Below are 12,645 nucleotides of genomic sequence, written 5' to 3'. Positions count from 1 at the left end.
GGTCTGATGACTGTATTATAAATTATGTCTTTCACGGCTTTTCCTTTTCCAATATTTTTGTTTCTCTATATTGTTTCATTCAGGCAACCTGCGGCTCTGTTTGCTTTATTCACTTGATCTTCCACTTCTGTTTCGAGCTTTCCGTAGCTAGATATTGTGATGCCGAGATATTTAAACTCCATGACTTGTTCTATTATCTGATCCTTCAGCTCTAATTTACATCTTATTATATTTGCTGTTATAACCTTGCATTTAGCCTTTTTTTTTTTGGGAAAATTAACATGTTAAATTTTCTATCGGTTATATTAAATTGGTGCAGCATACGTTGTATATCATCTTCACTTTGAGAGATTAGTATTGCGTCGTCTGCATAGCAGACTATTTTAAGTTGTTTTCCTCCCATTTGGTATCTTTTTTAGTTCTTTCATTTTTTATTATTTCATCCATAATTAGGTTGAACAATAGAGAAGTCAGGGAGTCTCCCTGTTTTATCCCATTAGCAGCTTCAATTGGGTCAGTTAGTTCTTCTTCTACTTTTAAATTTATTGTGTTGTTGTAGTAAATATTTTCGATCGTTTTAATTATTCCTAGAAGTACCTCTCTTACGTCCAATAAATGGATAACGTCCTTTAATTTGACCCTGTGAAATGCCTTCTTAAGGTCCAAGGAAACATAATTATGCCGGTTTGTTGTATTCTAATGATTTCTCTTGAATCTGCCTCATTATAAATATAGCGTCGGTGCATGATCTTCCCGACCTAAAACTTTTGTTTGTTATCACTCAGGTTGTTAATTTTAATGTTGTGTTTAATAAATTAATTCCTCTATAATTCTCCGGGTCCGATTTTTTTTCATTTTTGAAGGGGGCTATTAGGATGCTTGATGTCCATTATTGTGGTATTCTGTTTTGCTCTATTATAGTTGTTTGGTCAATCTTTTCCTCCATACTTTATAAGTTCATTCGATATTATGTCCTCTCCTAATGATCTTCTATTTTTTAATTTCCTCAATGCTTCCTTTACCTCTGCTTCTTCAACGTTTATTTCTTTGTTTGTTGTCACTTCAGGTGTTGGTGCTTCATTATCGTCACCTTTAGCAAACAGATATCGAAAATAGTTGGCTTAAATTTTCTTGTGAATATGTTTAGTTTTTATTAGCTCGTTCATCTTATTAGCTCTTTTCTTTGTCCTCTGTATCTGTCGTGTTCCATCTGTACCTGTCGTGTTTCATCTGTATCTGTTCATCAACTTTCGGGGGACCTAATATGGTACCGAAAGAACAAGAAGAAGTATAGTTATATTGTGACGACATAAGGTATTTGCATTGATGACGAGAACGGAATTAGAAGGAAATAATGTATACCTACTTAACACATTGACGGACACGCTGTCATTGTATACACATATTCTTATGGAGTAAATGACTTCATATGCAGTCATGACCGTGAATGTGTTAACATTACTTTTGACAAACAGTAGTATTGTCCTGTCGCCAGGGGGGCTACAACTGCCTCCTTAATTCAGATGGACTTACCCAAGTTTTTTTTATGTATTTTGACCCGTAGAACACGAATTTTTTGGGTAACAGTTGATCCGGATGTCGATAAGTTTGTTATAAACAAATAACTTGAGGAATCACATAACAGCGATTTTTTGCAAACCAAAACATTTTTTTGTATTTTTTGGGTCATTCTAAGCCAAAAATGTTTTTACAAGTTTTTTCGTAGGATGCATAGTTTTCGACAAAAACGCGGTTGAACTTTGAAAAAATAAAAAAAGTGCAATTTTTGAACCCGAATAACTTTTGATTAAAAATAAAATAGCAATTCTGCTTACTGCGTTTGAAAGTTCAAGTCAAATTCTATCGGTTTTGATTATTTGCATTGCTAAAAATTAAGTTTTTATTTGTTAAACAAAGCCATAAACACATAGTGTTTCCCGTGCCAAATGCATGCGTTTTAATGTACGTAATCTACGTAGAAATTGTATGTATGCGCGCCTACTCGTTCGATTTCAAATGAGAAATGCATTGAAAATATCATTCAATCACTATGTGTTTATAGCTTTGTTTAACAATAAAAAAATTAATTTTTAGCAATGAAAGTAATCAAAACCTATAGAATTTGACTTGAACTTTTAAATGCGGTAAGCAGAATTGCTATTTTATTTTTCAATCAAAAGTTATTCGGGTTCAAAAATTGCAATTTTTCGATTTTTTGAAAGTTAAACCGCGTTTATGTCGAAAACTATGCATCCTACGAAAAAACTTGTAAAAACATTTTTTGCTTAGAATGACCCAAAACATACAAAAAAATGTTTTATTTTGCAAAAAATCGCTGTTATGTGATTCCTCAAGTTCTTTGTTTATAATGTAGCGTGATTAGTGTAACTACTTCTAATTACAATAAAACTAGCGGTTCGTAATTTATATACGACTTTATTTATATAAGTTACAGACGAATTTATCTTATACACTAAACTTATTCACAAAATATGCCCGTATTTATACCCAGTTGTTATTCTGGAACAATCGACTCCCATCTCGAGCTATCGGCTTGTTCCGCCTACGTGACGTACCTTCCAGAATTCTCCGGCGAGGCCTAGCACATCCGATTACGTCATTCTCGAGGTGTTTACTGTTATACGGGGATCGGCCAAGATTTCTCTTCCGCTACACTGCTCCCCTCTTAAGATCTGAGCGTCTCGATCAGCAACTCTAAATGAAGGCCCAGGATGGCGGAATCTACACGACTCTCCAGCTCTGCATACACCCTTCAAGAAGAAATAACAGTCTACTGTCTTTGAAGGGTACGACATCTTCGGGTTCATGCAACACACAGTGATTTGTACACCAGTTCCTCTGAAGACCACTTCAAGCATGCGTCTCACAATCTTCCAATCCAGATTTTCTACTGCATGGCCTATTTTTGGTAAAGCCAAATTTTTGATGTCATAATTACACACGATTTTCTTCAAATTAGTTAGAGCACGCCATATGTTCTCGTAGCTTCGCGTGTCCGTATAAGACTTTCTGGTCACCATATACAGCAAAGATCGAGGACCATCTTCCAATCGCAGTACTCTTCCAATTTTAGGCTGCTGATTTCTTAACTCGTCCAGGCGGCCGAACTTTCTATTGAATACGGACGATATTCCTTTAGTCATCTCGAGGTCTTGGGCAACACAGTGGGCCAGAGAGACGTTTTCTGGAACACCAAACAGATCTTGCTGAACTTCTGTGGTCACGCCGAATCTAGCACTCTTTCTCGCTGCGTAATTTGACATAAATTGATTAAAACTTGGCTGTGCGACATCTTTCATCTCCTGTTGGAGGACTCGTGCTTCTTCTGTTTCATTTGAGCCAGCATATGGTGCAAGACGATTTATGTGAATAACTTTTGGTTTACCGTTTGGCAACTTCTTAATTCTATATATTACGTCATTTATTTTCTTCTTAACTTCATACGGACCTTCCCATTGTCTTTGCAGTTTAGGACACAAGCCTCGACGACGTTGCGGATTATAAAGCCAGACAAGATCACCTACTTCGAAGCTTTCATTCTTGCATCGAGAATCATATTGATCTTTCATTCTGTCACTGGCTATCTGGATGTGTTGTCGGGCAAGTTCATGAATGTTGTTCATTCGTAATTTCAGGCGGTCAACGTAGTCTTCGCCTGCAACATGTTCCTCGGAAGGTCCGCAGCCAAACTCTAGGTCGCAGGGCAACCGAACTTCACGACCCAACATCAGGCAGGTTGGTGTTTGACCTGTAGTTTCATTTACGGCCGAGCGGTAGGCCATCAGGAATAAATGAATGTGTTGGTCCCAATCTCGCTGATGTTCAGATACAACTTTGGACAAGTGTTTACCCATCGTTCGGTTCATCCTCTCGACCATCCCATCTGATTGAGGATGCAGGGGTGTTGTTCTGGTCTTATTGGCACCAATCAATTTACAAACGTTTTGGAAAAGAGCTGACTCAAAGTTTCGCCCTTGGTCGGAGTGGATCTCCAAGGGAACACCAAATCGGCTAAAGAATTCTTTAACAAGTACCTCTGCAACGGTAGCAGCTTCTTGATTTGGTAATGCATAGGCCTCAGTCCATTTTGTAAAATAATCCATGGCTACCAGGATGTATTTATTTCCAGCATCGGTTTCTGGAAATAGACCTGCAATGTCGATAGCTACTCTTTCCATAGGACTTCCAACATTGTACTGTCTCATGGGTGCTCTCTTTTTACCAACCGGACCATTACCGGATGCACACAGTTCACATTTCTGGCACCATCTTCTTACATCATCTTTACAGTTCACCTAATAGAACCGTTCTCGAACCTTTTGCAGAGTCTTCGTAATACCAAAGTGTCCACCTGATGTACCGTCATGCAGCTGACGCAATACTTCTGACACTTTACTTTTAGGTACAATCAACTGAAGCTTAGATTCTGTACCATCATCGTTCTCAAAGGTTCTGTACAGAAGATCATCTTTTAGTATCAGGCAATTCCATTGGCTCCAGTAGGCCTTGACTTCCGGACTACATGCACTAATGTTTTGCCAACTAGGTCTCTCACCTCGACGCATCCAATCCAATACTCTTTTTATACATGGATCGTCTTCTTGGGCTTCTTGTAACTGTTGTGGCTGCCATTGCTCATTAACGACGGTAGTTCGTCTCACAGGGCAAAGCTGTTCATCTACTTTAAGCCGGTGATTACAACTTTCACTGCATGGCCGTATCGAGGAAGCATCTGTATTTGAACCAACTCTTCCAGCCCTCTTCATGCGTCTCTTCGGCATCGTGTCACGAATCACCCTCCGTACCATTTCCACCAAACGTTCATCTTTTCTCTTATCGCCTTTTTCCACGGTTATTACTCGATTGTTTCGTGAAGCTTGGCTAGCTGCTTCGTGTTCCAAGGCAATAGCAAGTGCTTCATCTAAAACTTTCGGCCTTGCTAGTCGTAAAGCTTTCTGTAGTTCATTATCTTTCAGCCCATTGACGAAGGTATCTACTGCAATTTCTTCTAAAACGCTGTCTGGCACCTCTGGATAAGCCAACCGCACCACACGAGCCACATCTGCTTCAAATTCTTGCAGATTCTCACTTGCTCGTTGACTTCTACTTCGCAGTTGTGCTTTGTATACTTGTTGTAGATGGGCATCTCCATAGCGTTTTTCTAGACGAGTGAACAAGGTCTGGTAACAATTTTCTTGACCCTTGGGAATTGACCTTAATATATCTGCAGCATCACCTCGTAAAGCAGCAGTCAAGGAAACAGCCTTTTCTTGTTCGGTCCAATGATTGGCGGTCGCAATAGCTTCAAACTGTCTAAGATATATGGACCAAGAGGACTTTCCATCAAATGGTGGTAATTTGAATCTCATATTATGCGACGTTTCGTCTCTCGGTAGTTCATCTTTCACTAAAGGATCTAACGCTGCTGCATTAACTGATGGTTGTACTTTTGTATCGGTTATCCTGCTCTCTAGCTGTTTGATCTTTTCTTCTACGGTCTCTACACTTTTCTGCATCTTATCGAATGTTCTAGAAACTTCTTCAAATTTCTCATTGTTCTGTTTACAAACTTCTTCTAGTTTTTCGTTGTTTTGCCTACAGACCTCTTTAATTATTTGAGAAGTCTCATCGAATCTTTTAGCAACATTTTCGAATTTCTCGTCGCTTTTTCTACTAACTTCTTCAAGTTTCTCGTTGTTCTGTCTAGAAGTTTCATCGATCTTTTGAGAAACACTTTCAAATTTCTCGTTGCTTATCTTAGAAGTATCATCAATCGTTTCAGAAACAGTTTTTAATTTCGATAAGATTGCTTGTTCTGCTGACTGGAAGTGGAACGTCTCTGGATCATCTCCGTTCTTCGTTAGGACTTCCTCGAGTCGTTCTTGTAGGACTATCTTGAGCCCACTGCTGTCCAGATCCCGTTCCTCTAGCTGTTCACGGAGCTGTTTTACTGTAAGTTCTCGTAGCAACATCTTTGGTCGGCACACACGTACTTTCCAAAATGTCTTTTAAAAGTCTTTCCGAATACCGAACAATCAACGCACTTTAACTATTCCCGACGAATAAAGTCCAAAAGTCTTTTAAAGTCTTTCCGAATACCGAACAATTAACGCACTCCGGTTATTCCCGACGAATAAAGTTCAAAAGTCTTTTAAAGTCTCTCTGTAATTCACTTATTTATATCGCACTAAGTTTACCGAACACCGACACCAACTGTAGCGTGATTAGTGTAATTACTTCTAATTACAATAAAACTAGCGGTTCGTAATTTATATACGACTTTATTTATATAAGTTACAGACGAATTTATCTTATACACTAAACTTATTCACAAAATATGCCCGTATTTATACCCAGTTGTTATTCTGGAACAATCGACTCCCATCTCGAGCTATCGGCTTGTTCCGCCTACGTGACGTACCTTCCAGAATTCTCCGGCGAGGCCTAGCACATCCGATTACGTCATTCTCGAGGTGTTTACTGTTATACGGGGATCGGCCAAGATTTCTCTTCCGCTACAATAACAATCTTATCGACATCCGGATCGACTGTTACCCAAAAAATTCGGGTTCTACGGGTCAAAATACATAAAAAAACTTGGGTAAGTCCATCTGAATTAATGAGGCCGTTGTACCCCCACTGGCGACAGGACTAGTAGTAATTTTCTAATTATTCTTAATACTTAATATAGTAGGGGAGATATGCCTGAGACGGCATACTTTTTTTTAAATGTTTTGTAATCGATAGAGTTAGACAGTTAGACACGTAATAAAAATCAAAGTCAGTGCTAGGAACATTTACATAAATATAACATTACTTTTTAACAAGGCACATATTATAGTTTTTTTCTTAAAAAATAAATTTTAAAGTATTGCATGTGCCATCTAACCCACATAAATGTGGGTAAGATGGCATACTCTTGAAATAAAGGCACTAATCTCGACATAAGTCACAAAAAAAATTTTTTGCAGTCTTGGATACACCGGCACATTCGGAATATGACCACTTGCCACAAATTTGGCATCTTAGTCAAGTTTCTCGGGAACGAGATAATGAAAAGAGGCCATTACAAAAAATGCAAGCAGCATCTTCCTCGTCTCAAAATATAAAAATTGGTTAGGCGAATGGATCCAGTAATCCGCAGTCATTTTTTTTCAACCACACACACACACATCTTCCTCGTCACTTGTCTCAACATCGACGGAATCAATTTTGTTGGTTCGAATTCCTCTTAAAACGATCCATAACTGTAATGATAAACTCCAATCATATAACAAAATTAATGCAGTGTAAAAACGCATAAGCCTGAGATGGCATACCTATGCCATCTAATCCACCTACTTACTATGCTATCTCAGGCAAAATTACACTCAGACCGTTTTTTAACCTAATTTTTCTTAAGCACATTTTTAAGATATAAGGCATAAGGTAAAAGAACATCACAAAATTTAAAAACTTAATTTAGGTGTAAAGAATAGCGAATTATAATGTGATACAAGAAAGCCAATAAATATTTTGTCCTACTTATTAAACATTCCAAAGGCTACTGCTATCAAAATAAAACTAACATGCAAAAGTTCAGCAATGTTGACAAATTCTAACTTGAGGAACTGAAAACTGTTACACTAGGCACCAGATTTGAAATAGTTTACGAAAAACGCGTGATGTGCCGTCTCAGCCAGTATGCAGTCTCAGGCACATCTCCCCTACATAGATTTTGAATAAATCTTCAAGACTGAAGTCACATCACCGTCGTAATTCCTGGTCACACTTAGTCCTGAATTCATATTATAAACTAATAATAAAATTTAATTCTAATAAAAACTAATGTACATAAAGAAAAAACAGTAATCAAAGTACACAAGCTACATACGTAATGAGTTACAAAATTTAATTTTGTGTTGTAAGGATGATTTAGAGACATCCGGTATGTGCAAATATTTTTTTTATTATTCTATTCTATATCTGTGTTGGGCATAGGTAACTGCATCGATTTCTTTTACACTTGACACACATTATTAAAATGGCACTTATTTTCTAATACGCCAATAATTTCAACTTATTTTCCTAATAATATTATTATTTTCTAATAATTAATATAAAATTAATCACTTAATGCCAAAAATAATTCAAACTTAAAAACATAGATTTTAGATGTTATTGCATATTATAATTTTAAATGATTTATGCATCTAAAGCGTTAGTAGATAAGGCGAAAACGGCGGGTTCGTTGGGAAAAATATTCCCATGAGATTTTTTTTGCATAATTACATTCGTGGGACATCCCAGAATAAGGTTCAAGAAGTCGGCCACGTGAAAAGTGGGCCAAATTTTTTTTAACAATTTTTTTTAATCAAATTGCAAAAATCAATATTTTTGGTCCGTATAATTTTTCTCTAAAGTTGATCGTTTTCGAGTTATAAGCAATTTAAAATTGAAAAAAACGAAAAATGGCGATTTTCAAGGCTTAATAACTCGGTTAAAAGTTATTATTATGAAAGTCAGAAAGTGACTAAATCAAAGTTTAATGCCCTCGCCTACAAGATCCCGAAGAAATTTTTGTCATTATTTTATTACTAAGCTGTTATTTTTAAGTAATAATATTGAGCGCCAAGCACGTAGTAGCCGGCCGTAAATGCTGAGTGCGAGAGAGATGCCACTCCGGCAGTCCAATTGTGCATCTTACTTGCACTCACATTTACGGCCGCCTACCACGTGCATGGCGCTCAATATTATTACTTAAAAATAACAGCTTAGTAATAAAATAATGACAAAAATTTCTTCGGGATCTTGTAGGGGGGGGCATTAAACTTTGATTTAGTCACTTTCTGACTTTCATAATAATAACTTTTAACCGAGTTATTAAGCCTTGAAAATCGCCATTTTCGTTTTTTTTTTCAATTTTAAATTGCTTATAACTCGAAAACGATCAACTTTAAAGAAAAATTATAAAAGACCTTTTTATCCAGAATGGTCTAAAAAACCTACAAAAAAATTGTTCGGGCCAAAAATATTGATTTTTGCAATTTGATTAAAAAAAATTTTTTTTTTTAAGTTGGCCCACTTTTTACGTGAGCGACTTCTTGAACCTTATTCTGGGATGTCTCACGAATGTATTTATGCAAAAAAATCTCATGGGAATATTTTCCCAACGAACCCGCCGTTTTCGCCTTGTCTATAGAAGGAAATGGAAGTGCTGTGTAACGTCATTTATTATTGTTACTTCTCTAATTCATCATTTTTCTGTTTGATATATTTTCTGTTTTCTTTTTTAGGTTTGGAAAAAAGCCGTGCGAAGATACCTTGGACGTGTGTTGTAAAATTAATCCAAATACACCCACCCCCGATCCTGTGTCTCCCACTCCAGTAACCCCAGAACCAGTCACCACTCCTCCGATCGTAAAACCCAGCTTCTGTGGCATTAGAAACCCCAAGGGAATCGACTTTACCATCACTGGAAATCATGACAATGAAGCCGAATACGGAGAGTTTCCTTGGATGGTTGCAATTTTGAACAAAAACTATCTATTACAAGGACTTGATAAACCTCTTGCTTGTGGAGGTTCCTTGATCACACCTAATGTTGTTTTAACTGGCGCCCATTGTGTTTACAGGTAAGAAATCAGAATATTAATACGGGGCTGTCCATTAACCACATGATGCTCAAAAGGGAGGAGGGTTCCATAAAAAATCACGAAATATCACAACGAGGAAGGTGTAGTGATGTATCACTCAATGTAGGGAGGTGTTATTTTTTCGGCAAACGCGCGATAGTAAATTAAAAAGCGACAAAACGCGAAATCACCAGGTCGTGAAGTGGGTTGATCGCGCAATTTTGCAGTCGTCCAGTGGCTTATATAAGTTTGTTCCAACACAACCAAGAAATGTCATGTAACGATCACGTTACTATATAATTAAGGTTCCATGGGAACGAAATAATACGTTCCATGGTACTGCGCAGGACGGTGATCGTTACATAGACGGTTTCTTGTTGTGTTGGAACAAACCTTATATATTTCAAAGCCTCAATAGCATGATGGCAAAGACGTTTGTTCCATTCCTTCTGCATCAGTATTTTGAAAGTATCCCAACGTATGAAGGCTTCTGCAAATTGATGTGTGACCTGTATTGCCCGAGGCCATATCAGCGGTGTGAATTATACCTCTGTACAAACAAAAAAGGTGAGGCACATGTGAATTTTTGTCACAAGTAACAAAATCCGAGCAATAATAGTCTAGAGATGCACAATGTTCGTCCTTTCGGCATCCTCACGCGACGATCGAACGGTAGATCGAGAGAAATTCTGCGCGAAAATGATGAATTCATGCCGAGTGGCATTATGAAACCGATGTTGATCAGTTGATCTTCAACAAAACCCTGTGCTGACTGTGCCAATAACTGACTTGCTGATGTTTATCCAGTTATTGGCATTTAACATAGTCTTGTTAATGCTTGGTACGAGGATACTTTAAATTAAATAATGTTCATGTATTAGTACAATGTTAGTACAAACAAGTTTTTCGCATTTCTTTCATTATTTTTTTGTCAGTCAAAAACAACCTGCAATCTTTCTGTCTACCTCTAAACGTATTTAATTTTCTATGATAAAACTAGTAGGTCTGGATCCCGCGTATGAAAAAAAAGTTAATTAATAGCAAGCTGAAAATTGTTAATAGCTTAAGGGTGTCTAGTCGGACAAACTTTTATATATAGGAACACTGGAACAGGGGAAGTTTTAATTGTGGAACAGGTTAAAAATTTGGAACGGTCAGACCACGAAAACGGCACATGTATTTTGTCCGACAGAACAGACTTTAACTCTCCGAACAGAGATTAAACTCTCATGCAAAAATCAGACTGCTATTTATCACCAAATGGGCGTTTTAATGAGTAGAACATGTAGAATATATCAACTGACAGGAATTATGACAGGTGATAAATAGCAGTCTGATTTTTGCATGAGAGTTTAATCTCTGTTCGGAGAGTTTAAGTCTATTCTGTCAGACAAAATAAATGTGCCATTTTCGTGGTCTGACCGTTCCAAATGTTTAACCTGTTCCACAATTAAAACTGCCCCTGTTCCAGTGTTCCCATATATCAAAGTTTATCCGACTAGACACCCTTAAGCTATTATCAAATTTTCAGCTTGCTATTAATCAACTTTTTTTTCATACGTGGGATCCAGACTTATAGGTGATACCCGTGTTTTATAATTATTAAAAAAAAACATCTACAAAAGATTTTTTGCAGATACTAAAAAATACAAGTGATCTAGGGGGTGGGGTAGTCTTAAACCTCACCATGTATTACCAGAGGGAAGGAGGGGTTAAAAGATGCCAAAAAACATCACGTGATTAATGGATGGCCCCTAAACCTTCTTTTAACTAAATTTCACTGCAACTGCTCCAAAGAGAGAGAGAAATTTGAGATATTGATCGCCAACCTCAATAGAGGAGGCACTTAAAAGTAGGAAGAGGCTTTAAAGAAAGTCACGGAGTGATAAATAAAGTTATAAAGTGGAGGATTTTTGGAGGTAATGTTGGCCTTTAAGTTTTTCCCCACTCCAGACAATTTTTGTGCGAAACACATTAGATGTAAGCGCGTGTATCCACCCTAATATGTTTAATTTGAATGTGAAACTCATTGTTGGATGTACACTACAATTATAAAATTTTTTTGGAAAGTGTGCGTTTCTTTTAAACAATTTGCACACAATCACTGCACTCATTTTTTTTACTTCCTCCTATTTTATCGTATATCTCTCCCGTTTTTTCTGACTTCTTCTATTTTTTCTGACCCCTCCTATTTGTTCATGACTCCTTCCTATTTTTCTGGCACCCTAAAATTTCTTCTAACATCCTTTAATTGTTACTGACTTCCTGTAAATTATTTTTATTATACATATATAGATATAGATTTCAAAAACCAAAGACAATAAATATCGACACATAGCACTTGCGACAGAAGTGACTACTTCTTAGAGCACGTTATATAGGTACCTACTATTGAAATTTTATGTCTGCTTATCACTAAAGTATCGTTGTGCTATTATGCTATATTCAACAAAACCAGAAGATATCACAGATCAGTTTTGCTGATTTTGTCTGCAGATATATGTTTGAGGAATCCCTTTTGTGGGACTGGATATATAATATTTCTAAAGCATTAAATCACATTCATGGTAAATCGTTGGTATATATCGACAAAACAACTTATCTGGTTCGGACGTTTATTATGAATGGACGAACAACAAATACCAAAGGCAATACTAAAATGACAACCAAAAGCAAATAGAAAAAGAAGTAGACCGAAAAAAAGTTGAAGCGAAGGAATAGAATAGATATAAGAGGACCTATGGAACGACGGAACAAGGTGGCGATTGGAAATCGGAAAACGGCGGAGAACGTTATAAACCGAAATTTAGTAGTGGTATAATTATACAGGGTGTTTCATTGGGAAACGGAAATACTTTAGTGGTAAATAGAGGACACCGAGTCGGTTCCAGATATATTACATTTTTTGCCCTACCGACTTTTATAACCCAGTTACAGGGTGTATATTTTTTGATATTTGGTACACATATGTCTCATTCAAAAACCAAACGACCGACATACTAACCATAAG

General features: G+C 37.0%; 1 protein-coding gene across 2 annotated transcripts in view; it reads left to right on the top strand.

Moving 5' to 3' along the window:
- The window catches only part of LOC114324732 (phenoloxidase-activating factor 2), a 60,009-nt gene that overhangs the window by 33,933 nt on the left and 13,431 nt on the right, over positions 1-12,645 (top strand). For both annotated transcript variants that reach the window (XM_028272565.2, XM_028272564.2), the window contains exon 2: positions 9,297-9,635. In XM_028272565.2, the coding sequence (XP_028128366.1) occupies positions 9,297-9,635 (339 nt within the window). The remainder of the gene's footprint in view (positions 1-9,296; positions 9,636-12,645) is intronic.

This window comes from Diabrotica virgifera, chromosome 1 (genome assembly GCF_917563875.1).
Source record: "Diabrotica virgifera virgifera chromosome 1, PGI_DIABVI_V3a".
In the NCBI taxonomy this organism is placed as follows: Eukaryota; Metazoa; Arthropoda; class Insecta; order Coleoptera; family Chrysomelidae; genus Diabrotica; species Diabrotica virgifera.
This window is presented reverse-complemented; position numbering and strand designations above follow the sequence as displayed.